Source organism: Leguminivora glycinivorella, chromosome 12 (genome assembly GCF_023078275.1).
Source record: "Leguminivora glycinivorella isolate SPB_JAAS2020 chromosome 12, LegGlyc_1.1, whole genome shotgun sequence".
NCBI classification, from domain to species: Eukaryota; Metazoa; Arthropoda; class Insecta; order Lepidoptera; family Tortricidae; genus Leguminivora; species Leguminivora glycinivorella.
The window spans coordinates 13,197,532-13,211,714 of NC_062982.1; the positions used below are offsets into that span (position 1 = coordinate 13,197,532).

Sequence of the window (14,183 nt, forward strand, 5' to 3'; positions counted from 1 at the left end):
TAGCAAGATTAGCCAATATTTCCGCAAACTAGATTAAAAACATGTAGGTATGTACTTTTGTTCGATCTATTTAATCGTAGAACTTATCGATCAAACTATATTTAAAAACACTTTGACTCAGCCATAACGATGCATTAAAGATTCATTTACATGATGACTTTTGCAGGGCCATGACAAAACAATGGATTTTACAATACCGATTGTATATTCCTTCCTAGTCGAAGCACGAGATCCGTAAACGCGACCTGGTTGAAACCCCAATTGCCTAACGTCTCCGCGCCATGAATGAACCAACCAAGGGTTGATCAATGACGCTATGTGCGTCATTGCCTGTACCAAGACAACTAACCGAAAATGATTGCGATCGCGCAGAGATATAAAAGACATGGCGTTTTGAGAGACGGCAAGAAAAAATCGAGTTCATTGGTAGGAGGGCTCGGCGGGTGTCTTACAAAATCTGAGCTCATGCATCTTTAGGTCGGTCGAAGTATAAAGCGTGGCAGTGGTGGATGTTGCAGTCATTCGGACGCAAACAGTGCGCCGGTGAAGTGGCGTACACAGTTTAGGACATATAACTCTATATTGGTCAAACAGTGATAAACAAAGTGAAATAGTAAGTTTGTTATAAAGTGGATTCAGTTTAGTGATTTTACATATATTTACATATACCTAACATTTTTAACGGGGTGTAAGTGGTTGCATTAACCGCAGATGCTACCGAAAAAAAAATTCCTAACCCAGTGCTAAAAAGTGAACCTTAAACGCCTAACACGTGATCCCGAGATGCAGCCACTTTCACTCCCGGCATGATCGGACTTTATAATTTTGCATTAGTAATTTCCTAGAAAACAATTGGTAGGTATTATGTTATAATATAATTCTGCCTAGAGATAAGAAATTTGTTTCTATAGAGTTCACAACTTTTATAAGTACCTACACGCAAAGTATTTAACGTTTACTTACAACCAACGTCACACTTAAACTACGGACAATAACTTTCATAAGATAAAATATGTACAACTCCAATAAAGGAAATGTTTCCCAGGATTTCTCCATTTCACTGAGCGCGATTCATTTGTGACTTTAAACACAATGATATCTGGAGATCAATCAACAGTAAATGGGCAATTAAATTATTATCTTTTGTTAAAACAATAACAAACGGCTATTGTAAGTTAAGTATAGGTCCCCGATTTTCTTACGCTTGTATAATTTAACACATTTTATTATTACATAGTATCTATCTAATGTCCTTTTACAAACCGCTACATTAGAAAAGAAGAAAATACGTAATTACTTATTTCAAAATTATTGAACATTAAATAATATAACATTTATATAACTTAACTTAAAAACATATTTAAATATCATAAATAATTTTCTTCCTAGTATTAGCTCTAATTGATTGGCCTTTTAACTAGGTTCTAATAACGAAAATTATAGACAAAAATAGCATGAATTGCAAATCAGTAAAAGTTACACTCCAGATCATCCAGATCCAGACGTAAGGCCCTTTGTTACGTTACGAAGTTGCGCAAAGATCGACCGGGCGAGAGTTGCATAACGCATTATAGTGTTACAGTAACATGAAGCATCGGCGCTGGCGCCGGCCGCGCATATCAATACAACTTGCGCCGGTTTTCGGGTGACAATGACCCAAATCACACTTTCCTCCATAAAATCAAAACAATAGACGACACCAATACATAATTTTAAAACTTCTTTCTTAGAATAAATGATGACAAGCTTGGCATTTGTTATAAAAACATGGGTATCATCCACATGAAAAAATCATATGGGAATAAAATATTTGAGATTTCTCTTTTACTGCTTGTTTTTTAATCAAATGTTGATTAGTCATTGATTACGTACTGCGCTTGTTAAATGGTTAGCCAGTGACCGCATTATTACAGAAGTTATTGAGGTACTTGTATAAACGATTACGTATAAACAGTATATTCTTAATATGTCTATTTGCTTAAAATACACAGCAAACGCCACAATTTCAATGAAACTTGCAAATAACTTAATGCTGCAAGATGTGAGAGTGAAGTGCTTTCGCGAGCGCACGGCGGTTGAACCGCTCGGCGGCGCGGGCGCAGAGCACTGACATTATGGAGGCTTACATAACAAGTTAACAACAAACTCTGTCCGCGAAAGTAAAAGTGATTCTCCGCCCACTGCAGTTTCGAAACGACGTACTAGGCTAAACGAGGATCACATCACCTCTAATGTTGTCATCGACTCAATATGAACTTTTGTTTTTTCAGGTCATGCGGTGGTTTACGATAACGAGTCTTTTACTAGCATTGGCTATAGCCAGCACGACAGCTGAGTGGTCATGGGGCGGTGATGCTAAAGACAAAGACGCAGAACCTGAAGAAAAACCCACTGAGTTGCTAGAAGGCGAACAAGCTGCCGATGCTGACAAGAAAAGCTCCGACTCCGCTGGCACGGTGCTGGACGACATCGTGGACGAGCTAGTCAGCAACAGACAACAACAAGGCAGGAGTCTGGGCGGATTCGACGATGTTTACAGCGATCCCACTATTAAGGAAGCATTGGACTCTGGAGATGATGCTGAAGCAAGAAATTTGATCAAAGGCCGTCTTTGCACTCTGGGTCTTATTCAAGTAAGTTCCATTTGCGATTATGATTATAGTTATTCTTGATTATACTACTTTTATTGTTATACACATTTGCTATAACGATTTTTTTTTCCATTTCAGTGTGATGAAGAAGAAACCCAAGAAAAGCGCTTCTTGTCACCAGATGAACTGATTTATGCCCAACCAGTTGACATCAAACCTATTGGCAAGCCGATTGCTTCCATCCCAATCCGAGGACCTCCCCGAGCATATGGACCAGCCAAACCCATGCCACCTTACTTGTCACGTCCCCAAAAGATCCCACCAAAGCGAGTTGGATATGGAGGACCGCCCAATGTACGCCCTGGATTCTCTGAAAAGTACGGACAGGTTTCCGGTAGCAACTTCCAATTCTCACAAAGCAATGGATTGTACGGTGGTAGCGAAGGAAACTATGTAACCAGACCCCCGGCCTATGCAAACGAGAGCCCATACAACTTCGAAAACACAAAACCACATTACAACAAAGTCCCTCCGACGCAAACCAACACAAAAACCGATGTTGTACAACAACATGTCCACCATCACTATGTACACAGTGATGGCGACAAAGACCCTAAAGTGATAATCAAGCCTGTTGCCATACCGGTTGGGTCCGTAGGACACCTTGGTGCTCAATCTCTCTCCCAGCAACAGACCGACATAATCACCGCTGGCGGCGGCGACTACAGCGGCTTCAGCTCTGGTGGCTTTAAACCTATGACCGACGGTTTCTCACCTATTAGCAAACCAGTGTATGAAGCTGACACAATCTATGGCTCTCAGTATGGTAACAAGGGAAACAGTAACGGTAACAAGGGAAACAGCTTTTTATCTCAGTCTTTGCCGAACCAATACTCCAACTCTGATTTTGATGCTCAGAAATACGGCAACACCTTGGGCGCGTTTTCCTCCCACAACAACGAATTTTATAAGAAAGAATTGCATGTAGGATCTGGTAACAATTTGTACCAACAAGGCCCGGCCACTTTTGGACAGGGTGACTCTTATCAGGAAAACTATCATGAAGCCAAAGCCCAAGGATTTGAATGCGTCTGTGTCAATTACGACCAATGTCCCAGCCAAGAGATCATTGGCCGCAGAGATGATCTGTACCTGCCTATCGATCCTCGTAACAAAGGAAGTGAGATAGTTGCTCTCACGGACGAACAAATAGACAATATCACTAATGCTGACGCAAACGAAACTAAAACCGAAACAACTACGACTGAAGCCAGCGTTAAGAAAGTAAGCAAGCGTGAAACCAAGAACGAAAAAGAAGACAAAATTGAAAAGGAAGCTGAACCGGTAAGTTTCAAAATGTACTTTGTAGTAACACCTATTTTTTATGTGACTAAAACCACTACAATCCATTTCCATTTATTGAATTCTACTGACCCAACTATTAAATGCCTACATGAACCCACCCAATAACTGGGGTAACATAAAGTTGTCACATACAGATATTAACACTAACTAGAATTTTCATAAATCATTAAGACTGTTTGTGACCACTTCCAAAAGAACAACTAAACAAAGGGCACTGACATAATGCTAACACCTCATAAAACATTCACATACTTATTGACAAAGTAAATGTTACTGCAGCGCCTCATTGGACTGGCCGGCTACGGCGGCAATGGCGGCCAAAGCAACAAACAAGTGCAGCCCACGTTTGGTGTTTCTTTTGGGTTGCCCCAGCCTTCCCATGGTGGTTACCCCGTCAATCCTTTTAACTCAAATCCCCTCCAGAATCCCTATGGTCCAGCCTTAAACAGCGGCGGTCTTAATCTAGGCCTCGTCTCCGTTAATCCGTTGCTAGCCGTACAAGTTACCAAAAATGATTACGGTGAAAAGATTGTCAAACCCTTTGTAAACTTGCACGTAACACCTAATGAACATGTTGTCAATAAAATTGGCACTTTGTTCCACGAGAAAAAACAATATTTGTTAAATAAGCACGAACATTATCACCATTACAATCCTCACCATCATGAGTATTATCACCATAAACCTGCACTGCACTATGGTCCCCACATACCACACGGACCGCATTACGAACCACATGGGCCCCACTACGGACCGCATGGACCTCCTTTTGAACCCCAATATGAAAATCATTTCCCGCGCCCGCCGCACAATACTTTCGGGCCAGTGTATTCTCCCCACTATGGCTACGCTGAGGCCGGTTATTTTAAACAAAATCAATTCAATGCTCCGCCTACAGCGGCAGCTGGTAATGATGACTATTATGATGATGATAATACTAATCATAACGAAGGGACTGACTTCCATAATCCTTATGAAAATGGATATGACAGTTACGGGTTCGGAAGAACCGCCAATGCTAGTGTAGATAGAATGCAAGGAAAATATGCAGGCCGCTATGGATACTCTCGTTCCCTTTCCCTTCCTAACGGTCCTGGGGCAAACCGGGGAAGCCAAACAGTCCGCTTTCCTGAGAATAGAAAGAAGAGGGAAGTCACTGTTGAGCAATCTAAAAGCGAAAAAATCGAAGAGGTAACCCATCCTCATTCCTCCTCCAGTTCATATGAATACTAAGTACCTATTTATAAAGTACAGAAATATAAAATGTTTCCTTTTTTTCCACAGCGTCAAGGATATTTCGGTAACCGACCTCAAGTACAACAATGCAGACCCAATCAAGTTTGCTGCCGTAAACCATTCCGTCCTCAAGCAGCCAACCGCGGTCAATGTGGTGTCAGGCATTCCCAGGGTATTAATGGACGAATCAAGACTCCTTCATACGTTGATGGTGATAGTGAATTTGGAGAATACCCGTGGCAAGTGGCTATTCTAAAGAAGGACCCTAAAGAATCTGTGTATGTTTGCGGCGGAACTTTAATTGACGGATCCCACATTATGACTGCTGCTCACTGCGTTAAATCGTAAGTAATTAAATGTATTTTTGAATACGTGCTTACTAATTATCATTTCATAAATTACACCTTTTTTAGCAATTCCGAGTTGTCAAATTAAAAACTGCATAAACTCATAAGAATGTTTGTATTACAGATACAAAGGCTTCGAGCTACGAGTGCGCCTTGGAGAATGGGATGTTAACCATGACGTCGAATTCTTCCCTTACGTCGAGAGAGATGTACTCTCCGTCCACGTGCACCCAATGTACTACGCTGGTACCTTAGACAATGATCTCGCTATACTCAAGCTAGAACAACCCGTCGATTGGACCAAATACCCGCACATCAGCCCAGCTTGCCTGCCCGATAAATACACTGACTACGCCGGCCAGAGATGTTGGACCACTGGTTGGGGCAAAGACGCTTTTGGCGACAACGGAAAATACCAGAACATACTAAAGGAGGTCGATGTTCCGATTCTACCGCACGGTGTTTGCCAGAATCAGCTTAGACAGACGAGATTGGGTTACAACTACGAATTGAACCCCGGTTTCTTGTGCGCCGGTGGCGAAGAGGGCAAGGATGCGTGCAAAGGTGACGGTGGCGGCCCGCTGGTGTGCGAGCACGGTGGCACATGGCAGCTGGTCGGAGTCGTGTCGTGGGGTATCGGTTGCGGTCAGCCCGGCGTACCCGGCGTCTACGTGAAAGTCGCTCATTATCTAGACTGGATCTCACAGATCACGGGAAAGTTTTCTCCCTACTAAACTTGTCACACAATTCTCACTGAGGACTGAACATTCTTAGTACTATTTATTACTAGGTCCTAGATTAATTTAATATTTATGGTTATATTTAAATCGTAATTAACTTTGGAGGTAATATCCAAAGAGTCTGAGTAATTGCTTGTGCAGATTATTTTGTGTATTATAAATTGTAAACATAAATAAATGTTTGTATGAAAAGTATTCGGTGTATAATTTAAGCAACAAACCTTCACAAGAAGATTTCATTAAATCTCTTGAAGCAGCCGAAATATTTTTAATTTGCCGGTAAAAATAACTATAGGGACAATAAAGAAATATATATTTAAAAACTGTTTACAAAAAAAAGATAAACCGATTTCGAAAAGAACTTAACTAACTATTTTGGTTCAGTGATCCAAAGTGAATCTTGGCCTCCGAAATGAGAGATCGCCACCTGTCCCAATCCTGCGCAGCCTCTTGCCAGCCAGCCACACTGTCCTCCCAGCGATACCTGGGTCAACCCGCCGGCCGGCCACCAACCGGTCGACCCAAGAACGCTCTCTTGACATGACAGCCCGATCGTTTCCCATTCTAAGTGACCGAACCAGCGAAGTCTGTGGGCTTTCGTTTCACCGATGATATCTGGTTCGAACCCTAACTCTTCGTTCTCGGCATTTTTTCCGAAAAGGATGAAATTAAATATTATCATTTCTTACCAAGTACCTAACGCATATTACCAACTGATATGTTTGAAGTAGGTGAAAAGCTAAATATCTATCGACAATCCACATAGAACTTTTGTAAAGGCGTTACGCGAATAGTATTGCTGACTCCAAGTTGGATTGTTATATAAGGCAACATTAACATGCTTTATTACATGATACAAGTGTGATAGATAGGCAAAATAATGTTAGATATGAATGTTGGTGGATGAAGGAGGGGTAAACCCAAACCATGATTAAAGGATCGTGTGAAAGAGGATATGAGAAAGAAAGATGTGAGTGCTGAGATGACGAAAGATAGAAGAAAAAGTATGAGGAGAACAAGTTGTACCGACCCCACTTAACGTGGGATTAGGGTAGGAAGAAGAAGACTGGTCTTGTTATTTGTTAAACAATAATACACCGTGTTTTTATTGTTTTCCGTTAAATTCTACACGCAGTTAGGTTCATCATCAGGAACCACCCTGTATATCGCTTTTCGTTAAATTCGAAAAATTGTTTTTTCCTCTCCGTACATAATAAATGAATTAACCCTTAAATGCATATATGCATCATGCATTTTTGACTCTATTGACAGCATGTCAAAATTCAAATTTGAATAAATCTTTGTCAAGGTCATGCATTTAAGGGTTAATTAGTGTGAGAGGACCGTAATCATAACATTAAAGTCAGTGTCAAGTGTCTGACGGCAAATGTCAAAACAAATAACATGGAACTGGTAAGGGATGCCACACACGTGTTCAGTAATTAAATTATTTTTTTAATAATTCGATAACCGTAAGAGTTAGGACGCAAGTTTCTTAGAGAACCTTCCCTTAAAGTTAACGGAATTCAATAAAAACAGGGTGTATATAAGCACTCCCTCACTGTACTGAGATGGAGATCTGTTGAACCAGGTACGACTCAGAGCGCGGGTCACAGAGTCCTACAAGAGACAGCGTCCCCTCCTTCGTGGAATCAGAGTGAGTCCGTCCAGCCTTATATTCGTTGGTCCAGCCTCTTGTCGTCCGTCCATTTTGTAATTGCAATTTGTAATTCAATGACTTTTTGCCCAACACTGCTAGTAAGTATAGATTAAGTTATTAATACCTGTAAATTCTTCACATAGCTGAAGTGAAACCTAACTTTTATGTTATGTTGCGACCATTTTTAGATAGGTACATATTGATGACGGTATGCACAAGCGCTCTATACACATTCATTAAAACTCACTCTCGCACCAATACTATACCACACTATACACTGCACTTTTCACTGTAACACAATAATTAAGTTAAGTCATATTCGTCTTGTATAAACACAATTTCAATAAAAAATCACATTACCTACAAGCAAACCAAAAAATCAACTGTCAGCTCATTGGTTAATTTCAAATACGCCGTCAATTTTTCGTGCTTGTCAGCTCATTGGTTAATGTTAATTTCAAATACGCCGTCAATTTTTCGTGCTTGCGTATTTGATCGTGTCATCCACAAAGGCGTGTCTTGACTCGTAATGTCATAGCAATAAAGGTTGAATGTGCATTATCGTGGATGACACGATCTTATCATAGACAAAAAACTACAATTTGTGCAAACTATGGCACGTCGTGTCGTCATAAAGAAAAAAATAATGTTGACTTTATGTCAAACTTCAATTGCTCCATTTGTTTGCTTGCTCCATGAATTGTCAGCAAATTACAGGAACCGGGAATCGTACAAAAATACTTGAATTATTTCCTGAATAACGAATATGGCAGGCAAAGGAACCGATCGCAAGGGAAAGTCAAAGGACACAAAATCTATAGCCGAAACTGTTGAATCGACTGCCAATTTTGTTTTGCCCGATACCTTGCCTATCGATGAGGTAGACTACCCGGTACTCATCACTAGGAAGGTCACGGCTAACTGGAAAACTATATTGGAGGAGAGCCAGCAGTTTAAAAATGAGATTGAGGAGTACGAGCAACGGCAACAGGAGCCAGTTCTGAAGTCGCCGTTCAAAAGTAGGTAACTTATATTTAAGAATATTAGTGTCATAACGGCTAACCGTTACTATTTATTAAGTAGAATTCTTAACTAATAAGGTTATCGAATGTTACCATTACTACGCACCTAATACTTAAATAATTCAAGAGTGGGCTAAGTAACAGCTAGGTAAACCGTTGGCTAAGTAACAGGTCACAACAACACAGATATTTTACTGAGGGATCGTTGTAAAGTAGGTACTGTAGGGCATTTTGGGGATTTCGTCTGAAATAGAGGTACATATCTTACCTACCTACTCGTTAAATGGTAGGGCAGGCACTTAAATACGCAGTGGATACAGTCAGCAACAAAGTTATGATACAGCCCAAAATATACGTTACTGCCTGTACCTACCTGTACCTTAAAAACGTGTAAGTAGGTGTACATATTTTTGGCACTTTGAATATTATATTCATAGATTTGTTGTTCAAAGGCTCATGGGAGCTTGGGGTCCGCTTTGACAACTAATCCCAAGATTTGGCGTAGGCATGCACTAGTTTCACGAAAGCGACTGCCATCGGACCTTCTAACCCGAAGGGTAAGTAGGTAAGCCTTATTGGAATTAGTCCGGTTTCCTCACGATGTTTTCCTTCACCGAAAAGAGACTGGCAAATACTAAATGACATTTCGCACATAAATTTCGAAAAACTCATTGGTACGTGCCGGGGTTCGATCCCGCGACCTCCGGATCGTAAGTTGCACGCTCTTACCGCTAGGCCACCAGCGCTTCGCTCTTATTAGATTTGTTGTTGACTGTAGTAATGTTAAGTACCTATCCCAAATTTATAAACAAACTCCACTTTAATTTCAGAAACGGAAACTGATTACATAAAGAATGAAGTTTTCATTTGCCTCATTCCGGCAATAGAGGAAACACTTATAAAAGCCAAGATTTGGGAAGCCTTACAGAGAGAGAAATGCTTCTTCAATGGCATAGACTGGATAGTTCAGGTCAGAAATAGTAGATCACAATTATCACAAGGAAGCAAAATGACATATAATATTGACGGCAAGAGCCTACCTACATTGGATCCTGAACGAAGGAAAGGATTTAGCTTAGGATTCTAAAGCGAGCGCAGGGATTCAACTATTAGGAGGCAGTTGTATGGAGAATAGATAACTTAGGCAGTTTTCTGTCAGCGTCACATAGTGTGTGATGACTCGTTGGAGTCTAAAATCAGGGGGGTTAAGGTCGATCTGTGTAAGGTGTCCCCTGATACTTATTTATAACTCTATTTTTCAGTACCTGTGGAACAACAACCCGCGTTATCCTCAGCGTGCTAATGACCCTCAACATTTGTTTAACATGGTTTGGGTGAGAAAGCAGTTGAAATCTCGGTAAGTGTAAGTGTCTTGTGTTTAGTGAGAAATTGTCCCACTCCCGTTCCTTTGCTGAGAATGCTGGGCAAACGGGAGGTACATTAACACGTTCGACACTAAGAACCCGCCTGGTGGGCACTTGTAAAATTTGCATAGATGCCGGGGAACCCGCTGAGCGGGTTCTCACCATACAAGCGGGCGGTTATAAATTACGACCGGTTTCTGACGTAGTGCGCCATTTTTCGTCTGATAATGGATGTGTTAAAAGATATCTCTTTCTCGTTCTCACTTACGAGATGTCATATGGATGGCCTTGGCAAGGCCCTGCGTATGCTGAGACGCAGACCACGCAGCACAGGGCAGACCACATTTTGTATGCACTTAGCTTTACAGTCGGCTCACACCGGAATATCAGCGGCCGGCAGCGACGCGGCGAGCACTTATAGTGTGAAATAATTTTAAACTTTATCTACATGCCTATTTAAAAAGACCATCACTTGACTAACTGTATGTTTTTTTCCAAAATCTGTAAACGCCAATTTTCATAAATTAAAAATCGAAGGAAGGTATTATCCTGACCGTTTTTGCGTAGCAGCACGGGATCTGGTAGCTGCTCTCACTGACCCGCTATCAAAATAAACCCTGTAGGTCTAATGAAACTAACCGTGAATCATTTAAAAATCAAATATTTAAAACTCTTCCTAACCTTCCTCTCCTAACTCAGCGCTATACGGGGGTTTTCCTAATTCGTTGTCAGAAACGATTGTCATCTTGGATAGCCCTAGAAGACTACAGAGCAATAGTTTAATACGGTGGCTAGTGGCTACGTAGACCCAGGCGTTAGGGCAAATCCACCACAATATGAGCCGTACATTAAAAATGTATGAAAGAGCGAGAAAAATCTACAATGATGAATTTTCAGGCCCCGAGAGTACTACCCGAAGTCTTGGCTTTGGCCAGAGGACTACGCAGCCACAATGATCCAAAAGTCGGTCCGGCAGTACTTCGTACAGCGCGAGGATGACGTGCAGGAGATGAGAGACTTCTGGAGGGTATACTTGTTTAATTATAACCAGGGCCCGTAACTTTCACGCCGATGACAAATTTGACGTGACGTCACAGGTGATTCAAGAGTTTTATTTAACAATTAATCATTATTCATCAATCATTTTAATCATGACTTCAAAACTAATCTATTCATACGTGAAATAATTAATACTTACTTGATACGTGAAAAGTAAATTAAATTATTTGTTTATTTTTTATACATAGATTTTCACCACCAAATTTAGCGGAGAATTGGCAGATCTTAAGACCTTGTCGACGACTGCAATCGAGTATCTACAGTCTGACTTTTTAAACATTTAAAAGTAGAGAAACAGTATATGCTATACGATAAATAATATAATTAAATAGTTTTGTTACCATATTTCAATAAATTATTAAAACAAAACAAATAGTCTCCTTTTCGTTTCACGTATCAAGTAGGTATTAATTATTCCATTATTCCACGTATAAATAGCTTACTTTTGAAGTCATTTGTACATGATTAAATTGATTAATAAATAATGATTATTTATTACCATAAAACTTAGTGAATCATCCTATATGCAGCGTGACGTCAAATTAATGTCATCGGCATGAAAGTTACGGGCCCTGATTATAACCCTCTGGTTAATTAGTACTAAAGTTTAACTTTTTAACATGCATTTCTGCTGGTGGAAAATTTCGCTGGCTTTGTTGAAGACGTTGAAATCTTGGTGGTTCGGATGGCAGAGCGCTGGAATATAGATCCAGAGGCCGTGAGTTCAAGTCTCACCCAAGACATTACTTTCCCACTTTTAAATTTATTCTAAGCCTACTGTCAGTAGTAAATGTTTCGTAGTTGAACTATGAGCCGATTAATTATTTCATAGTCAAACTACGGTTAAATACAGAGGGACTGTAATGTAACGGCAAGTTGCATCTTAGGATCTGCGCGCCAATTGCCATCCTGAGAGACACGCAACGTCGGCGTCCCTTGTTGTTGCAGTTGCGTCCATGTCCAATACTTGACAAGATTCATGAAAAGGTTTAATAAGTATGAGACATGTACGAGATACCTTTACGTCATCTCTCTCTGTATAAAGCTCTAAACTATATATGTGTTTACAGAAACTGAAACTGGAGCGTACGCAATACCCGGAGATAGATGTGAATCCGTTGCTTGCTCGTAAATTTGCCTCAACAAGGTCTCTTCCTAAGATATAAATAATTATAGACTTCTCATTAAAAAATATAAATGATATCTAAGCATTTTATTAAAACCTATAAATGTACATATCTACATTTGAACTCAATAGTTCTAGTGTGTGTTAAGAGGTACCCCCTTGTAGAGTGAGTGGCTAGCGGGCTGGCCGAGGCCCATGGAAAACTGCACTGTTGGTTTCTCGCCTGGTTTGGCGATCCTCGCGATTCTGTTGGGAGTATGGTTGTAGCTGAGTGGCATTGTGAACTCTTTCATGACCTGAAATTGTAATAAATTCATAATTGTTACTGTTATTCTTTCTGTTGCTAAGTAAGATCAGACCAATGGCCGGCTGAGACTTCATACAACTTATCTTGAGAATTTTGGTCAGACCTTATTGCTAAGGGCCCAGCTACATAGTGTGACAGCTCACATACATGTTATATATTACATTGCTGTGATTGGTTGGTATTGCGTATATATATATACAACCGTCTGTATATAATTCCTATCAGAGTTTGGATGTCATATTTGCATTGAGTAACTAACTCAATTACATAAACTGTAACTGGGTTCCCCACGATACAGGCGTAGCCTAGTAGGAACCCCCTGTCTCACAAATTCCATATAAATTGCAATCAATATAAATTGCAGTCTGTATTGGCCCTTTGAATAGGATAGACTCACTATAGCACTACATACACATATCCACAGTCCAATGCCCCCATAAATGGGTCACTTCACACTATATTTACATGTCCATTGCCCCATATGGGTGACTATAACCTATAGGCCACTATGAAATTAATTTGCTTAGACATTTATGCGAACTGCAAACATAGCCAGGTATAAAACAGTATTTTACTGTACATCCTATTAATGACATATTTACCTCAAGGCCCTTTTTCTCATGGTCCTTGACAATAAACTTCTTCATCAAGGGCGGCATCTCAATAGTATTGGGGAGAATCACTTCTGGTTGCTTATTCACAGCTTCTAATGCAGCCAGCAGTTTAGCCTCTTCATTCTTCGGAATAAGTTTATAGTCAGGTTTGTATGAAGTTCTATATATTTCTGTCAGCTTGTCTAATTTCTTTCCTCTAAACGTTTTCTCCACCCAGACTCTTACTCTACGGCGTTCCTGTAAAAATTGTGAGGATAATTTGAGTATTTGTAACAAGAGAAAAGATACATCACCTCTTGCTCCAAGTGCATTTTAGACATACAAACCTCATCAGGGCAAGTTTCTACTTTAACAATTTTCATAAAACTGGACTCGGGATAGCGCTCGAAAACTGATCTCACGATGTATCTACCAACACCTAGTCCTTTGAGGCTACCAACAATCTCCCATAAAGTTTTGCCTTGAAAATTAGTTGTCCTCCCAACATATTTTACTACAGTTGAAGTCATATTTTACTATCTTTTATATCAAAAATAGTGTACTTAACCCCACTGAAGCTACAATCCTCAGTCCGAGTCCGACTCAATTACAATTTTAATAACCTGACGACCTGACAGTGACAGAAAATGTCAGTGTCAAACTGACATACCATAGGCAAACATTCATACTTTTTACTCTTCCTGATCATCTATTAGACTCCGCGCACACGGGCGACAAAACTGTTTTGTCTCCGTCGCTCGGTCTATAGGCTA

At 40.3% G+C, this 14,183-nt stretch overlaps 3 protein-coding genes across 4 annotated transcripts; 2 read left to right on the forward strand and 1 right to left on the reverse strand.

The window, feature by feature from the left end:
• The first annotated feature begins 506 nt into the window (after positions 1-506).
• Positions 507-6,474, forward strand: LOC125231610. Of its 2 annotated transcripts, XM_048137074.1 has the most exons (6): positions 507-613; positions 2,271-2,633; positions 2,730-3,935; positions 4,236-5,147; positions 5,241-5,536; positions 5,664-6,474. In XM_048137074.1, the coding sequence occupies exons 2-6, from the start codon at positions 2,274-2,276 to the stop codon at positions 6,271-6,273; spliced, it is 3,384 nt and encodes a 1,127-aa protein (XP_047993031.1). In that variant the 5' UTR covers positions 507-613; positions 2,271-2,273; the 3' UTR covers positions 6,274-6,474. The 2 variants fall into 2 exon arrangements, with proteins under 2 accessions (XP_047993031.1, XP_047993032.1); XM_048137075.1 differs by lacking the exon at positions 4,236-5,147.
• Positions 6,475-8,656: 2,182 nt separating this feature from the next.
• LOC125231888 lies at positions 8,657-12,585 on the forward strand. Its single transcript, XM_048137481.1, has 5 exons — positions 8,657-8,958; positions 9,792-9,931; positions 10,224-10,318; positions 11,223-11,352; positions 12,455-12,585. Exons 1-5 carry the CDS (start codon positions 8,706-8,708, stop codon positions 12,548-12,550), a joined length of 714 nt encoding a protein of 237 aa, XP_047993438.1. The 5' UTR covers positions 8,657-8,705; the 3' UTR covers positions 12,551-12,585.
• Positions 12,583-14,046, reverse strand: LOC125231890. Its single transcript, XM_048137482.1, has 3 exons — positions 13,758-14,046; positions 13,420-13,668; positions 12,583-12,806 (listed from the first exon to the last, which is right to left on the reverse strand). Exons 1-3 carry the CDS (start codon positions 13,938-13,940, stop codon positions 12,645-12,647), a joined length of 594 nt encoding a protein of 197 aa, XP_047993439.1. The 5' UTR covers positions 13,941-14,046; the 3' UTR covers positions 12,583-12,644.
• Positions 14,047-14,183: the final 137 nt, after the last annotated feature.

Coding starts and splice junctions, on each gene's coding strand:
- LOC125231888 (XM_048137481.1), top strand. CDS start 8,706: ATGGCAGGCAAAGGAACCGATCGCAAGGGAAAGTCAAAGGACACAAAA. Junction 10,319..11,222: donor AGAAAGCAGTTGAAATCTCG/GTAAGTGTAAGT, acceptor ATGAATTTTCAG/GCCCCGAGAGTACTACCCGA. Junction 11,353..12,454: donor AGATGAGAGACTTCTGGAGG/GTATACTTGTTT, acceptor ATGTGTTTACAG/AAACTGAAACTGGAGCGTAC.
- LOC125231610 (XM_048137074.1), top strand. CDS start 2,274: ATGCGGTGGTTTACGATAACGAGTCTTTTACTAGCATTGGCTATAGCC. Junction 3,936..4,235: donor TTGAAAAGGAAGCTGAACCG/GTAAGTTTCAAA, acceptor ATGTTACTGCAG/CGCCTCATTGGACTGGCCGG. Junction 5,148..5,240: donor AAAGCGAAAAAATCGAAGAG/GTAACCCATCCT, acceptor TTTTTTCCACAG/CGTCAAGGATATTTCGGTAA.
- LOC125231890 (XM_048137482.1), bottom strand. CDS start 13,940: ATGACTTCAACTGTAGTAAAATATGTTGGGAGGACAACTAATTTTCAA. Junction 13,669..13,757: donor TAGAAACTTGCCCTGATGAG/GTTTGTATGTCT, acceptor CAATTTTTACAG/GAACGCCGTAGAGTAAGAGT. Junction 12,807..13,419: donor ATGAGAAAAAGGGCCTTGAG/GTAAATATGTCA, acceptor TTACAATTTCAG/GTCATGAAAGAGTTCACAAT.